The 15,782-nt window shown below is 60.2% G+C and overlaps 7 protein-coding genes across 7 annotated transcripts in view; 4 read left to right on the forward strand and 3 right to left on the reverse strand.

Moving 5' to 3' along the window:
- Positions 1-2,067: 2,067 nt before the first annotated feature.
- Positions 2,068-2,570, forward strand: TRAVEDRAFT_129558 (ribosomal 40S subunit protein S12; the record flags this gene model as incomplete). The annotated part of the gene is made up of 2 exons (XM_008043155.1): positions 2,068-2,169; positions 2,232-2,570. 2 exons carry the CDS (start codon positions 2,068-2,070, stop codon positions 2,568-2,570), a joined length of 441 nt encoding a protein of 146 aa, XP_008041346.1.
- An 834-nt stretch (positions 2,571-3,404) lies between these two features.
- Positions 3,405-6,508, forward strand: TRAVEDRAFT_30393 (uncharacterized protein). Its single transcript, XM_008042745.1, has 11 exons — positions 3,405-3,722; positions 3,774-4,109; positions 4,177-4,367; positions 4,420-4,647; positions 4,699-4,783; positions 4,836-5,013; positions 5,067-5,562; positions 5,621-5,789; positions 5,839-5,890; positions 5,947-6,037; positions 6,099-6,508. Exons 1-11 carry the CDS (start codon positions 3,519-3,521, stop codon positions 6,304-6,306), a joined length of 2,238 nt encoding a protein of 745 aa, XP_008040936.1. The 5' UTR covers positions 3,405-3,518; the 3' UTR covers positions 6,307-6,508.
- Positions 6,509-6,912: 404 nt separating this feature from the next.
- On the reverse strand, positions 6,913-8,608 carry TRAVEDRAFT_171395 (uncharacterized protein). The gene is made up of 4 exons (XM_008043156.1): positions 7,614-8,608; positions 7,451-7,550; positions 7,235-7,371; positions 6,913-7,176 (listed from the first exon to the last, which is right to left on the reverse strand). Exons 1-4 carry the CDS (start codon positions 8,592-8,594, stop codon positions 7,036-7,038), a joined length of 1,359 nt encoding a protein of 452 aa, XP_008041347.1. The 5' UTR covers positions 8,595-8,608; the 3' UTR covers positions 6,913-7,035.
- A 622-nt stretch (positions 8,609-9,230) lies between these two features.
- Positions 9,231-11,014, forward strand: TRAVEDRAFT_59891 (uncharacterized protein). Its single transcript, XM_008043157.1, has 6 exons — positions 9,231-9,263; positions 9,320-9,361; positions 9,413-9,511; positions 9,577-9,655; positions 9,723-10,051; positions 10,110-11,014. Exons 1-6 carry the CDS (start codon positions 9,258-9,260, stop codon positions 10,332-10,334), a joined length of 780 nt encoding a protein of 259 aa, XP_008041348.1. The 5' UTR covers positions 9,231-9,257; the 3' UTR covers positions 10,335-11,014.
- Positions 11,015-11,302: 288 nt separating this feature from the next.
- TRAVEDRAFT_73456 (NAD-P-binding protein) lies at positions 11,303-12,958 on the forward strand. The gene is made up of 7 exons (XM_008043158.1): positions 11,303-11,536; positions 11,596-11,636; positions 11,704-11,851; positions 11,916-12,021; positions 12,081-12,369; positions 12,440-12,568; positions 12,631-12,958. The coding sequence occupies exons 1-7, from the start codon at positions 11,411-11,413 to the stop codon at positions 12,836-12,838; spliced, it is 1,047 nt and encodes a 348-aa protein (XP_008041349.1). The 5' UTR covers positions 11,303-11,410; the 3' UTR covers positions 12,839-12,958.
- A 349-nt stretch (positions 12,959-13,307) lies between these two features.
- TRAVEDRAFT_22110 (uncharacterized protein) lies at positions 13,308-14,757 on the reverse strand (the record flags this gene model as incomplete). Its single annotated transcript, XM_008042679.1, has 2 exons — positions 13,308-14,438; positions 14,500-14,757. 2 exons carry the CDS (start codon positions 14,755-14,757, stop codon positions 13,308-13,310), a joined length of 1,389 nt encoding a protein of 462 aa, XP_008040870.1.
- Positions 14,758-15,376: 619 nt separating this feature from the next.
- TRAVEDRAFT_65996 (uncharacterized protein) overlaps positions 15,377-15,782 on the reverse strand; it is a 4,410-nt gene continuing 4,004 nt past the window's right edge. The window contains exon 7 of the mRNA XM_008043159.1: positions 15,377-15,704. Coding sequence (XP_008041350.1) covers positions 15,522-15,704 — 183 coding nt within the window. The 3' untranslated portion in view covers positions 15,377-15,521. The remainder of the gene's footprint in view (positions 15,705-15,782) is intronic.

Genomic DNA, 15,782 nt, shown 5'->3' on the forward strand with positions numbered 1-15,782 from the left:
GGGCGCCAAAGCGTCTCCAGCATTATACGCAGGACCTTCTGCACCATCTGGTTCGCTCGCCCTGAATCCTCTCTTCGTTCCGTTCAAGGTAGCTGATGCTCAACGCTTGTCAGGCCGAGGCAAAACTCCTGGAGCGCCGTCCTGGTCAGCCAAATAGGTTCAAGCCAGCGCGACCCCTGATTGAATTGTGGGTAGACTCGCAATGTGTCTATAGCGCCGGTGCTGGTCACTAATTCGCTACTATCGCAGATCGCGTCGCGCACGCAGTGCACTCCCGGAAGACGCTCATCCGAAGGAAGTGGGAGACTTCTATAACGCCGGCACGGGCAATTTGAAGGTAGTTCCCAAGCGAGAGGTGATTAAGTACTCATACTCTTGCGCAACATTGGATGCTAAACGGTAGGCGATTGGAAGGTATGGCACCGGTACCTCACCGTGGCAGAACGGAACGATTTGCTCGAAAGGGAGAACGCAGCGCTTCGGGATGGCGTCGAGCGGATGCCTACTGAAGGGCTGGTGGCCGCCCAGGAAGCTCATGTGAGCTCCGATGAGCCTGAGTTCATGGAGGTGGACGATGGGAATCCTTTCCTCGAACCTCAAGATCCCCCCGATGCAGGCGCAGGACCGTCGTGAGTGCCCCTAATAGATTAGCCTCGCGCTTGCTTCGCATCCTAACCCACATCATCCAGATGCCCTCCTCAGACGCCGTTACGCGGGCAGCCGTCGCAGAGCTACCCTTCGCCTCCCAGCACGGTGCTTCCTCCCGTGCGCCAAGGCTCAGTCGCATCCGATCCAGACGCTACCGCCGTTGATATTCCCCAGCACCACCTGCCCGAGCAAGCGGTGCCCATAGCGCCTCTGATGGTATTGTCAGAACTCTTTCAGAGTCTCGATTCCCTTCTGACCACCTGTAACTTTTAGGCGATGGTGAACGAAGCGCAGAGTGCGAGCCTTCCTGTCCAGGGCGACGTTTATGACCAGATTTTCTCCCGAACTGCGCAGGATGTGCGCCTGCAGATCCAGCGAGAGGTAAAGGACCGACCATTCCCGGGCTTTCCATGCGCTCAAATACATCTTCGCGCAGCGTCGGGCGTGGCAGCAACAGCTTGATCAAGCCGGGGCGAGCACTGCGAACGGCACAACGTCTCCGGATCCGGCGCTGTCTGCCGTGCGCCGCGAGAACGAAGTGCTGGCCGGGGAGCGAGATCTCTACCAGAAGAAGCACTTCGCCACCGCGGTCGCCCTCAGGAGCTCTCAGTTGCAGGTCGAGAAGCGTGACACGGAGGCTGCGGGCCTCGTCGGCACCATCGCGCGCACGGTGAGCTTCGTGCGGTTTCCTCTGTCTGCGTTTGCTGACGACAACGTCGTTGCGCCAGCTCGGCCTCTCCCGGTAAGTGTGTTTATGAGTGTCGACGTTTATATGTGCTGACTTCTTTTCATCAGCTGGATGCCTTGAAATGTTCTAGTTTTTTGTACTTGTATGTCTGTATGTCTACGTTTTGTCGGAAGTCGTCGACCCGTCCGTATTGATCCTCGTCTATCTTGCGTGCGATATATGATCGAAATGACCGTTGTCCATTCTGCACGACTCCTTCGATCTGCGCCGATATTTAAGATACGAAGGCCTACTATGAACGCCAGATGTGATTTCTGGAGGGAGGGCGCCTATTATTCCTGCGATGGGCGTCTGTACACTGAACGCACCTTTGCGACTCGCGAGTGCACTTTCGCAGGTCACGCAAGTATGTATATTGCACGAAGAAATTGAGTCATGATTTTGCCTATGAGATGTAGGTCTGGAGCACTTGAGAAAGGCTGAGAGTGCATATGAGAGTCCCGCATGATGCTCTCCTCACTTGAGCGTGCGCACCTCGGTGCCACCGGAGAATGCCGACGGAGTTCCAACCTACTCATATACCCACTCTGGACTGAACCTTATTTTTTCCCTCACATCCACGAACGCGGAAGAAGACATCGCCCCCTGCTCTATATCTCAAACCAAAAGTACGTTGCAGCGCGTGGCATTCAACGTTTTATGAAGATGCTGAGACTCTCGTTACGTGCAGGATGTCTGACGCTTCTGATGAAATCCAAGTCGACGCGCCCGTCGAGGTCGAGGCACCCGTCGAGGCACCCAAGGGGAAGCTCTCCGTCGAGGAGGCGCTTCAGGTTAGTACAGATGCACCGTAATACAGCGAAACAGCATTCCTGACGTGATCATCCGAATACAGCAAGTCCTGAAGAACGCCCTCGTTCACGACGGTCTCGCTCGTGGACTCCGCGAGTGCGCCAAGGCGCTTGACAAGCGCCAGGCCCACCTGTGCGTCCTCGTCGAGACGTGCACGGAGGCGGAGTACATCAAGCTCATCGAGGCGCTCTGCGCGGAGCACAAGATCAACCTCATCAAGGTCTCCGACGCGAAGTTGCTCGGCACCTGGGCCGGTCTCTGCAAGATCGACCGCGAGGGCAACCCGCGCAAGGTCGTCGGCTGCTCGTGCGTCGTCGTCAAGGACTACGGCGTCGAGTCCGAGGGCCTCCACGTCCTCCTCGACTACTTCAAGAACCGCTAAGTGAGTGTCCACTCCCGCTGGTGTGTTGGGGATGCGAAACAGACTCCCTCTACTGAGTGCGTATGCACCCGTGAGGATACTGTCTATCCGGAATCATTATATACTTGTCTGAACCTCGTCGTTTTGTCGTGCGTTTTGTTGCGGAGACGCTGACCACCATCGCATCCCGCAGATTATTCTCGGTTCCTTGTAGCTGTAGTCACGTTGCTCGCTCAATGCCATCACGTTGTACGACCGACTTTGCTTGAACATGGTGTGATTTGCGAAACGGGACCGAGGTATAACGCAGGAGTGCCTGTTTTATGGTGGCTTGCCGGCCCTGGACGGGGATTTCGCGTTTGCCGCTCTGCGAAGTGTTTGAAGTAGCACAGCCGTCAGGCTCCGTCAGGGTGGTATATCGGCTGTGGTTCGACATGACAACCCGCCCGCAGGCGTTTGCCACGACCAGCGGTGCGGCTGAAGGATGCGAATGTTGAGGTCAATGTGCAACGTCCCGCCTCCAACCTTTCGAGGACTCGTCCAGACAGTCGAAATGCAAAGACACATGCAGTCTGTTCCACGTGTGCGAGAAGTGAGGCAGGCGGAAGAAGTGATGTCGCGGACATGCAATTGCATCATCAACGGACGCTTCGAAGCAGTGTGGGGAAAACACATGCGAGAGCGCCGATCGGCGCGGGATGCAGCGAACCATGGCCTGATTCTTCTCTCCTCCCCGCCATCCCTCCCCCAGCGTCCTCCTTCTGCGCTACTGCTGTGCATGGGAGAGCGCTGCATCATCTACCTGTTGGCCGCAATATCCTGAGGCTTTCTCGTTGCCCACCACCACCACCAGCACCACCACTTCCCCCGCTACCATCCGCCGGGCCGTCCGCGATGGCAGTCCACATCCCCAGCTTCGATCCAGCAATGCTTCGCAACCTGCCACGAGATCCGAAAGCACGGAGCTCAATGCTCGTTGCGCTCTTTACGCTGCTGCTGCTGCGAGGGAGGATTGGCGATCTGCCAAAGGGGATCCTCGCGAGGCTACGGAGTGTGGCAGCGCGCCCGGAGGTCTCCCAGGAGGAGCTCGCGCAGGCACTGCAGCAAGTGTACATCGACGAGCCTGACGGCTCGAAGACACTACTCGTTCCTTACAAGGGGCGGATATCCAAGGTGCGCCTCTCCTTCGTGAACGCTGCGGCCAGCGCGCTCAATGACATACAGGTCCCGATTAAACCTACATCCCCCGCCGCACTAGCGGACAATGCGAAACGGTTCCCCCTCGTGCCGACGTCCCACAAGCCCAGTTTGGACAAGACTTTCCTGCGCCAGCTCTTCGCCATTATGCGAATAGCGTTCCCGTCATGGCACTCCAAGGAGTCCCTCATTCTTGTCTCACATTCCTTCTTTCTGGTCTTGCGGACAGTATTGAGTGTGGGCGTCGCCCGCCTGGACGGTCGCATCGTGCGCGACCTGGTGAAGGCCGACGGCGTCGGTTTCCTCAAGGGTCTCGGCTTGTGGTTCTTGCTCGCGATCCCGAGTACATATACGAACTCGATGGTAAGAGTTCAAACATCCGATTTCGCCCCCGAGACTCTGTCTGACATGATCTGTCGCCTCGCACTAGATCCGGCACCTGCAAGCGAAGCTCTCGTTGCGCATGCGGACGCGATTAACGCGCTATACAGATGACCTATACTTGTCCTCTGCACCCGACCTGCGCTATTACCGTGTCGCGATGGAGGCTGGTCTCGACGATGTCGACCAGTATATCACAGGCGACATCGGCGCGTTCTGTGACGCGCTTTCCGGCATCTAGTAAGCTAGCTTCTTCGGACGTTTTGCAACGCTTGCTTACAAGCATCTGCAGCGGAAATGTGCTCAAGCCGTCCCTGGACCTCGTGCTGTTCACGTCGCAGCTCTCGCGGTCGCTGGGTATCCGGGGGACGGCCATGCTCTTCTTGAATTACTACCTAACTGCAAAGATCCTGCGCGCTGTAACGCCCGCGTTTGGTCGCTTGGCTGCTGTGGAGGCGCGACTGGAGGGTGAGTACAGGGCCGGCATGGGCCGAGTGGGTCGAGAAAGCGAAGAGGTCGCGTAAGTGTTCTGGAATCAGTCATTCGTGGAACAGCACTAATTCTGCAGCAGCTTCTATGGTGGAGGACTGCAAGAGCGCAGCATCCTCTGGAGAGCATATCTCCGCTTGATCAAGCACGTTAACTCAATATACAAGGTATGTTATGCTACTTTCAAATTTTGTGAGCATAAGCTGACCCGTCGTGCAGATTCGTATTGCATACGAGTGGACGGAGGACTTTGTCATCAAGTACCTCTGGAGTGCGGCAGGATACTGCCTCATCTCAATCCCCGTCTTCTTCACCAGGCGGAGACACGTCGGCGTGCAAACGCAAGGCCCCAAGCCTCACGAGGGTGCTGACAACGAGGTTGCAAACCGGACGGAGAGTAAGCCCACTACAATTTCATAGCCGAAACAACTACTCAACATCCGCCCACAGCATACATCTCCTCCCGGCGCCTCCTCCTCTCCCTCGCAGACGCCGGCGGCCGCCTCATGTACGCCTACAAAGACCTGCTCGAGCTCGCCGGCCTCACCACCCGGCTCTACACGCTCCTCTCCACGCTGCACAACCTCCCGCCCCTGCCCACGCCCCTCCCCGCGCCCGCAGGCAAAGCCGTCGTCGCGCTGCGCAACGTCGACGTCGCGATCCCGACGACCGCGCCCGCGTTCGCCGCCGCGGACGACGCGTCCGAGAGCGGGTCCGGCAAGGGCTCGGGGACGGTGCTCGTACGCGGGCTGAGTTTCGAGCTCGAGCAGGGCGAGCACCTCATGATCACGGGGAGTAATGGTGTGGGCAAGACGGCGATTGCGCGCGTGCTGGCGGGGTTGTGGGCGGCGCAGGGCGGGGGCGCGGTGAGTCGGCCGGTGGGGAAGAGCGGTGTGTTTGTGGTGCCGCAGCGCGCGTATATGGTCACTGGGACGCTTCTGGACCAGTGAGTTGACTGCTTTTGTTTGGGTGAGAGGGAGAGGAAGCTGACGGGTTGTCGGTAGGATCATCTACCCGGACACATACCCGCAGTTCGCGGCGTCGGGGAACACGCACAAGGAGCTCATGGAGATCCTGACCGCTGTGAACTTGGCGTACTTGCCTGCGCGTGAGGGCGGCTGGACGACGCGCAAGGAGTGGAGGGACGTGCTGAGCGGTGGCGAGAAGCAGAGGGTGAGTGCGCTACGATCCTGCCTTGTACGGGTACTGACAGTCGGTGCAGATGGGCATGGCAAGGGTGTTTTACCACAGGCCGAAGTTCGCTATCCTGGATGGTATGTTGTACAAGGATGCCTATGCTGGATGACTGCTGATGCAGCCCCCTTTTCAGAGTGCACGAGCGCCGTGTCCAGCGACGTCGAAGGCCGCATGTACGAGCATGCCAAGTCGCTCGGGATCACCCTCATCACCATCTCCCTCCGGTCAGTCCCCTTCTCCCCTCATGCCTGCCCAACCACTAAATCTGTGTTCTCCGCCCCGCAGCCCGACGCTTATGCGCTACCACACGCAGTTGCTCACGATCCCGGGCGACGGCACCGGGCGGTGGTCGCTCAAGCGCATCGGCACCGCGGAGGAGCGCATGGACTTCGACCGCGAGATCGTGTCGCTCGAGAACCGGCTCGCGGAGGTCGCGCAGTGGGAGACGCGCCTCGGGGAGCTCGAGCGCCTCCTCAGCGCGCAGGAGGCGTAATGCCCCTGTGTTGTTGCGCACGCGCGTGTGTACATAGTGTAAATGCTACAGCAGACTATAGCGACTACTACTACCTTACATATGTTATGGATCATTTACTGAGCGTGCGCTCGTGTAGCTTTTATACTTGGATTCGGATATGGATGTTGCTGTGTGGTTATATTTATCTTCGTTGTTTTGCCATCATTACTGTTGCTTCCGGCGATGCAAGGCATGCATGTGGGCTAAACGAGACTCAGTGACGACCGGCCACGATATGAAGGCGTTGCTGTGGTCGGTGCGTGTCGGAGTCGCGAGAGATCACGGTCATGCGCGGTGTGACACACACGCTGCGCCGGCTCGATCGCGTCGTGATCGTGGCTGTTTCGGTATCCGGTCCTCAAGTCAGCCGCAACATATCCTTATCTTCTTGACCTCCGCCACCCTGAACGACATCTCTAACGGCCGGAGAGCTTCGCTGCAAAGGGCCTTCTCCGAAGTCATGATGCCCAGCGCCGATGCTATACCCCATTGGTCCAAAAGCCTCCGAGAATGGAGGTTTCGCGAACCCGCATCCTGATGCACGAGCACCGCTCAGGCGGAAGTGGCCCCTTTCGACATCCCCATGCAGGGTCCAAAAGAACCAACAGTGCGCACATATGCCCATATCACCAACATCCCTTACATGACTAAAATATTAATGTTTGTGTTCGCAGCCTTCATCCCACAGCGTCGCACTTACGGCGACAGCTACTTCCTCTTCGGCGCAGCGGCGGCGGCAGAGGGATCGTGCGTATCCCGGTCCTCCGCGAACGCGAGGTGGTTGTACTTGAAGAACCGCTCGCGCGGGAGCCACGTCATCACGCTCCGCTTGTACGGGAAGTCGAAGATCTGTGCAGGCACGCCCAACGAATCAGCCAAATTCGGCGCGCTGATGAGCGGTACGCACGGTGTTGAGGTTCATCTCGACGGCGACGGAGAGCTTGATGACGGCGTCGTTTGTGGCCTTTGGCTCGCCGATGACGCGCTCGGTGCGCGGGTCGGAGAGGAAGAGGAAGTGGTGGATTGCCGCGATCCAGGCTTTCGCTGATGGGTTGGCGCAGCCGAAGGTCAGCATCTCTGGGAGGGCCGCAAATATTGACGGAAGAAGACGGAGAAGACGTACACCGGTGAATGCCCCTGTACTTCTCCTCGCCTACGAGGATATGCAGTCCACGATCGTAGTCCCGTGCACCCTCGGGCACGTACGGCGCAACGTGGTTTTCCTGTGAGTGTCCAATCAGTTTCGTGTTGCACCCGAGGTGTGTGCCCCAAGCGAGCTGACTCACCTTGATGTATACAAGCTCAGAGTAGCCCATGAGCTCGCCGTCCCAACACATCATCACCGCCAACGCGCCCGGGTCCGCCAGCATCGCGCGCATGTAGTCGCGGTGCTTCGACAGCGGCCCACGCTCGCCCCAACCACGGTTCACATGCTCCGAGTTATGCCACCGGTGGAACGTCGCAAGGTGCGGCGACACCATCTCGCCCTCGCACTCCACGAGCGGCCCGCTGCCCTCGGGGTCGATGTGCACGAACTCGACCGTCTGGCCGAGCGAGGGCACGTACCGGCGGTACACGACCGCGCCCGGGGCGGGCTTCGGCGGGCGCAGCGGGTGGGACGCGACGACGAGCGGCGTGCGCGTGAAGGACTGCGTGTACGGGAACGGCGCGGTCGCGAGCAGCGCGCAGTGCCCGCGGATCCAGCTGCGGTGGTGCCACGGCCCGGTCCCCGCGCCCTGCCAGAACGTCTGGCGGAGGGTGAAGAACTCGGGCTCGGCCTGGGCGGAGGTGTCGCCCGGCGGGGTGTGCCGCTTGCGCGCGAGCCCGGAGGTGAGGAGGTACTCACTCAGCTCGGCGGCGTTTTGGATGTCCCCGGAGAGGACGAGGGGGATCGCCTCGTGCGTGTCGAAGAGGGTGTAGAGGGTGTAGACGATCGCCCAGAGGTCCGCGATGGCGATGCTTGCGGGCGCATCTGCGCTGGCCGCCGCGGGGGGCAGGATCTCCTGGACGGGGTACTTGGGGACGTGGTCTGCGCTGTTCTCGTGCGGGGTGCCGACTGCGGAGACGACGAGGGCGAGAGAGCGGGGGAGGGTGCGGAAGAGGCCGACGAGCTGGCCGTCGATCGCGACGTGGGTCGGGTGGGCGGTGTCTTTTGGCTGGAGGACGTCGACGCGGGCCTCATCCGGGAGAACGAGGACGCGTCGCCAGCTGCCGGGTGCGGCTAGGCTGCGCTGAATTGCCTGAAGACGACGGTTTGCGCTTGCCATGGCCGTCCAATGCGCGTCCGGAGTGGGAGGAAGAGAAGCACCCCCAATCTGATAAGATTTCGGCTACTATCTGCGTGACCAGACTGCGTGACGCGCCGTGACTCCGACGGATCGGGCCAGGATCGCGCTCCGAGACCACCCGAGCCAATCAAGTGAGCGCATTCCAGCGCGGTGCTGCGCCCAAGATCCAGAAGACGCGAACTCAGATTAGAAGCCGAAGCGTTGCAGCCATCGAGCATCTTCGCCGCGACCCTGACCATCGCGTGCTGAGAGAGACGCGGCTTATAATGCCCATCCCACACTCTCGTCCCCAACCCTTCGCCGTCGTGCCCACCGCTCCCGCCATCCTGGCCACCGTGTCTCCCTGGCGTCGTCGCCCCCTGGGCAATGCCCCATCCGACTCCTTCGACGATAGTGCATTTGCTTGAGAGTGTAAGAGATGAGGGCGCATACGCGATCGTCGTTAGCAACTCCCTCGAGATCATACTTTTCGGTACGTGTCAACCGTTCTTCCGCCCCGCACTCGATCGTTGAATGGTGTCTTGTGCAGGCATCTACAGCATATTCTTCACGTTCGCGCTGATGATCCTCACGCTGTACAAAAGGCCGCTCCCTGTTGACTGGTTCATGGTCTCCGCAACGTGTATTTTGTTCGGCATTTGTATGACGGTATGTATACATGTCCCTCCAAACCTAACGCCGCCTCATCTTCCTTCGTGACGTAGCATTGCAGTCTTGTAACTACAGACAGGTATTCAACTCTCGGGGTATGTTCACACCCAGTCTCGTTTCGCGCGTGAGGCTGACATATGCTTCAGTCTATGCACGCCCTACCCACCGGACCCCAAATGAGCGGCCTCCTGCGCGGCGCAGACGCCCTACTCAAAACCGCTAGTTTCCTCTCCCAGCTCATCATGGTAAACTCCAGCGCCCGCAGTCAATATCGTACTTCGCCCTGACGCCACATTTCGCCCTGACACAGATCCACCGCTGCTGGGCGGTGTGGGACCGTGTGTGGGCGGTCGTCTACGCACCCGCCATCATGGCCTTCGCCGCATACGGTGCGTAACCCCCCGCTACGCAGCCGCGCAGCTCTCGCCCTTACCCTTACGTCCCCTCTCTACGCAGTGTGCGCCATGAACGGCCCGGCGAGCTTTCCCGCGTCCAAGTTCCGCTCCCCGTTCGTCGCCCCGCGCAACCTGCCGTACGACATGGCTTTTTGTGTGCTCTCTCTGGCGGTGTACACGCTCGTGACGGCACTGATCGTGTACCGGCTGCGACGTATGTCGGCACCCGTGCGGAGCGTCAAGACCGTGGAGGAGCTCTTCTGCTCGCTTGTGCGGGGCATGATTGAGACGGGCGGGCTGCTCGCGGTCGCGCAGCTCTTCGTCCTGATCTTCCTTGTGCTCGGGCACCCGGCGCTGGTCATAATCGAGTCTATCGCTGCTCAAATATATGTACGTGCTCCCGTCTTTGCGAGCGAACTACTGGGGCTAACCATACACTACTCTGTAGGGAATTGGACCAACGGTGATGATCATCCGTCTCGGGATGAGCGCGCTCCCAGAACGGCGCCTCCGCGAGACGTCGCCGCTCCAGTTCAGCAGCGTCCTCATCGGCACGATGACAGGTACCTCCGACTTCCACGACGACATCGAGTTCGCGGACGTCTCCTCCGAGTCCCACGACGGCGCTCCCCTCACCCCCACCCACCTCAAGTCGTCACTCAGGCCGTCGTAGCGACAGCCGTTTTGCTCGGGCTCTTCGGAACTGTGCACTTTGCCAGCGCGATCCCCGCCCGTAAATGAATGGGCCGACGCGTAGCCACGCGCCCCCATCATTACACCACCCCCGATGCCGGAAGCGTCGCGTCCCTCCATCGGGCAGCCGAGCAGAAACTGTCAACGCGTTGACGGAAGCTCGCGGGAAGACCGGGCGGGCGCTCCGCCACAGTCCACCTGTCACTGCGGCTTTGTTCGCCGGGCGTCCCTCGGCTCGGACGCGGTGGCCCGGGGAACGGCGCACACGGGCAGCTTGCCCTGCTCCCCGATGTGAGGCCTGTGCGCAGCTTGGAGACTGCGCCCTTGCGATCCGGGTGCAGTCGGATATGTTGGGTGGATTTGAACGCGTAGGTTCGGTGCCCGACGTCGTACATATGTTGATTGGTAGGCGGCCCTTTGCCTCGGGACTTGGGTCGGATGGTGAACATAGGATATACCATGGACGATTGGATGCTCCGTGTAGGATGGCGCGTTAGACTTGAAGGCACCAGAGAGGACTTTTGCAGATTCACCCTAGTATAATTTGTATTTTTAGTTGAACGCAGGCCCTCCGTACTTACCATGGACATAGTATGATGGCCTGCCACCCGCCCCGTTACATACCACTTCCTTGCTATGCACGCTATCACATACTCCTGCTCTTTCATCCCATCACGCTTCAAAACATGCTTTGAATTTTAGCCTTCCATGAGCGGTTATAATTAGGCGGCGCGCCGTCGGGTATCGTGTGGCCCGAGCACGACATCCTGAGACTGCTCAGCGATGACGAAACCCATTCACGACGTGCTCACGCGATTCAAGCCTGCATGACTAACCATAAGTAAGAGCTGGACGATACTTTCAGCTCGAGGCTTTGTAGGGCTTTGTGCGGGAGCTATGTTCCGCTCCCTTTCAAAAGTAAAGCTCACCGCCCCGGCTTCGCCCTCACGCTCACACAACTGCAGCATCGCAAGGGCCGGACTTACAAGTCATAACACCGCGCTACGATCATCTCTATCGACGTCACCAGCCCGAAAAGTGGCAAACACACGCAGCATGTCCACCGCACAGCTTCCCGCAAAGATGCACGCAATTGGCATCAACAAGACGGGCGACTTCGAGGTCATCGAGAAGATCGAGCTGCCCGTTCCCGCGAACGCGCCCGGGAACGTGCTTGTCAAGGCATGTCCTCCGTCTATCTGCGCGATCGGACCGGCTGACGTAGTTGCTTGTTTACGTAGATCCATTATGGAGGCGTCAACTTCATCGATACGTACTATCGGTGAGTATACCGCTCCTACGAGGCGCATATACTGCAACTGATCGTATGCGCTTTTCGTATCATCCAGGAAGGGCCTGTACCCCATCGCCAAGTTCCCGCAACCTCTGGGTACGGAGGCCGCGGGCGAGATCGTCGGGCTTCCGACGGACGATGCCGTGCTGAACGACGAGGAGTACAAGCTCCGCGGGTTCGCGCTCGGAGGCAAAGTCGCCATCGTGGGTATCATACGCACATTCTTTTAGATCTAGCACTACTCACGCAATGAGTTTCTCTTGCCAGTACGGTCTCGGAGCGTTCGCTGAGTACGTGAGCGTGCCCTGGGCCAAAGCCTACCCAGTCCCCGCCGGGCTATCCACTAAGACCGCCGCCGCAGGGCTCACCCAAGGTCTGCCCATCCCTGCCCCACATCACCCCACCACTCCCGCACTCACCAACCATCCGCAGGCGCGACCGCGCTCACCTTCATCACCGAGGCATACCCCGTCCAGAAAGGCGACACCGTGCTCGTGCACACCGTCGCCGGCGGACTCGGCCTGCTCTTCGCGCAGCTCATCAAGGCGCGCGGCGCGACCGTCATCGGCACGACGAGCACCGCCGCGAAGGCCGCGCTCGCGAAGGAGGCGGGCGCGGACCACGTCATCCTGTACACGCAGGAGGACACCGTGCAGCGCGTGCTGGAGCTCACGGGCGGGGAGGGCGTGCATGCGATCTTCGATGGGGTCGGGAAGGATACGTGAGTGTCTTTGTGGGTCGGGGCAGGGTGTGTGTAGGGGATGGTGCTGACTTGGAGGGGATGCGGACAGGTTCGAGAGCGACTTCAAGATGATCCGCCGGAAGGGCACGCTCGTGTCTGTTGGGAACGCATCTGGGGCTGTCCCGCCGTTCCCCCCGCTGAAGCTCGTCGAGAAGAACGTGCGCCTCCTGCGTCCCACGTACGTCGCACTCCTGCCTCATCCCTTCTACTTGCGTATCTGGCTTACGCTGCTCACGCCAGCATGGGCAACTATGTGTACACGCCGGAGGAGGGCCGCCGCTACAGCACGGAGCTCTTCAAGCTCATCGCGGACGGAGACCTCAAGGTCCGCATCCATGCGGAGTACCCGTTCACGGCCGAGGGCGTGCAGCAGGCGCAGAAGGACCTCACCGGGGGCAAGACTGTGGGCAAGCTCATCATCAAGATCGCGCCGGATGCGGAGGCTTGAAGGCCGGAGTATTCCCTGTTGCGCTGTGAGGACTCAGGATGATTTCGGTTGGAAAGGAATGTTCGGACGAGATTGTACGAATATCATCGTGTTTATCTATTCGTCCGTGTGTGATATCAACACCCAACCGGTGTGAGCCGATCCAGTTCGAACTGTGAAACTCAGGAGTGCGCAGACTATACTCGCGAGGGCCTCATCACACTAGACCTCAGACGTTATCTTTCGAATCTCGAACCAGGGTGCAACGTAGGCTGCACCCTAATATTTATTCAGGATACAAACCGCTCGGTCACAGGCCAAGGAAACAGAAGAAACTGGGCAAGAACAGGGCACGATCATCAGGAGAGTACATACTACCTCTACAAGTCCTTCGCAGCGAGATGTACATTTATACAGGTTGGGTGATAGACTGGAGATCTATCAACGCGATCCAATTGTTCCAGCACAAGACGCCTCAGCGCCCACTCATTCACCACCTCGGCGCGCGGACGGTGCGCCCCGGCCGCCAAAGCCCGCACTCCGACGCGTCTGGGGGCGGGGGCGGGAGCGGCCACGCCGAACCATCGCGCCCGAGGAAGTAGCACTGCTCTTCAATCGCCCGGTGGTGCACCTTCCGCATCGTTCTTCCGGAGCGGGTCTTCCCCTCGAAGGGTGGACCCCAGCATGAGTCCTGAGCCGTAGTCGAGGGTGGTACCAGCGACATGGGAGGGGCGTAGGAGTCCGGGGAAGAATTGGAGGGGGAGGGTTGGAGGTCCTTTCCGAAGGACGCGTACCACTGGCGTCCCAGCTCGGCGAGAGAGAGGTGCGCTGTTGGAGTAGAGGGCGCGGAGGGGTGGGTGGGTGATGGGGCGAACCCCGAGGCTGGCGAGTTGCCGACGGAGTACGACAGCGGTGGGGTGAGGTGGCTGGGGTACTCGAGTCGATCGTCCTCGAGCCTCTCGTCCTCATCGAAGTCGGTGTCGGAGGAACCACTCTCGTAGCCTTCTGCCGACCATACCACTCGGCCCTCGATCGCCTCAAGGGCGAGGACATCCTCGTCCGCCGAAGTGTAGGCCTCGTAGCCCGAGAGGCTTTCGGTGGCGTCGGTGGGGGTCGTCGGTGACCACGTCCCCATGCGCTCGTTTGGGGATGGGTGGGTAGAGAGATACCCTCCGGGCATGCACTCTGGCGGCGGCATCGGCCACTGGGTCCCGTCGCGGCCGATGAAGTACCCAGTGGCGTAGGTGTTCTCGTCTTCATCATCCGTCTCCCCGTGGCTGCTGTCCTCGGAGGACGAACCACTTGTCGACTCCGAGTCCCAAGCTCGGCCTTTGACGTCGAAGACGTGGATCAGTGAGCCACTCTGCGACGACGCGTCCGACCAGTCGTTGTCCGACTCGGTGGCGTCCATTTCGGCATCTTCCGAGGTGTTCCCGCTGTGGCTAGTGGTGGCTACGAACCCCCAGTTCGGCGGGTTGGCGACGAGCTCGGGCGCAGGCGGCCACGGCGGAGCCTCGTTGGAGGTCGTGGAGTCGCGGTATATGTCCTTGCGGAAGGATGTGGCCGTTCCGCGGGCGAGTGTGAGGAGGCGCTGGGTGTACTCCCCGCCCGACCTGAGGTACTGTGGCGAGCGCGAGGTCAGACTCGGATCGCACCCCGATGACGCAGAGAAGGCGACTCACATCATCCTTGTGTTGTACGTACGAATCCTCTACAGCCGAAGAGCTCGCTGGACGTTCCGCCTCAGGCTCCTCGTAGGTGAGAATTGTGGCGAAGTGGCCTGGGGTCCGTTGTGGCACGGGCATGGCGATGGGGAACGGCAGGCCTGGGGGGCGGTCGTACTGCGTGCTTGTGCTTGGTTTGTGCTGGTCGTACGTCTGCAGCGCGCGGAGTATGTCCTTGATGTCGACGATTACGTCTGCGAAGAGGGAGGCGGACATGATGGACGCTCGGCTAGCGGTGGCGGAGGACGTAGTGGGGACGGGCTGGGGGCGCGAGGCACTGGGTGCAGGCTGGGGCTGGTGATGCGGGGCAGTTGAGCGGGAGCGGGGGGTGGCGGGGATGGCAGGAGAGATGACCGGTGGGGGCAAGGGCAGGAGCGGGCCCACACACTCTTATACAAGGGCGCGCATAGACACGTACACGTGACCGCGAGGCAAAGCGTTCCAAGGGCGTGCCCCGGCCCTTGTGCACCGCCCCCATCCATCTCCCGCCCCCAAGGCCCAGGACCCGTCCGCTTTGGCCCAAACACACCTCTCCTTGGGTCTTCTATCGCGTGCGGACTTTCCGCCTGCATAGCCATTCTGTTCACAATACTTGGCTCTTGCTGTTGCTACGTAGCCGAGCAAAAGGTTGTCACAATGGTCGCCAAGCAGCGACCGTTTTGTGTATTCACAAGGTTTGTGGGCGCATTGGCGGTGATGTCCGCGGCCCACAGCCTTTGAACGCTACAGGCACGCTGCACGAATCCCTGCAAGAGAAAGAGGCGTTGAGTGCGATCGTCCGAACGCAAGTTCAAACACACCAAGTTCGCGCAAGAGAACAGGGCATTGACATGGGAATCTGAAGTGTTTGTTGTAACGATACAGCTTGAGACGTTGCGTGCTCTACGTCGCGGACGATTGCAATGGACACGTTTAGTTCGGGTTCAGGCTGATACACCTACTCTACACCTCTTACGTTCTCCAAGAACTATCCACGGGCTTCAGACTTCATCTTCCCAGTTGTCAGGCACGTCTTCAGGGTTCACGGGAGCCACCGTGACAGGCGCAGGCACCGCGGCCACCCGCGAAGGCCCTGGGACTGGTGACGGGTTCGACGACCGCGCAGGCGTCGGAGTCCTAGCAGGCGTCCCGCCCCACGAGCTCGGCGCAGGCGCAGGCACCGGCTGGCGCGCCACGACCGACGTCCAGCCCCTCCCCGCCGCGGCGGGCGCGGGCGACGCGCGCAGCGCCGCCCCCGGGCG

Source organism: Trametes versicolor (assembly GCF_000271585.1).
Source record: "Trametes versicolor FP-101664 SS1 unplaced genomic scaffold TRAVEscaffold_9, whole genome shotgun sequence".
NCBI lineage: Eukaryota > Fungi > Basidiomycota > Agaricomycetes > Polyporales > Polyporaceae > Trametes > Trametes versicolor.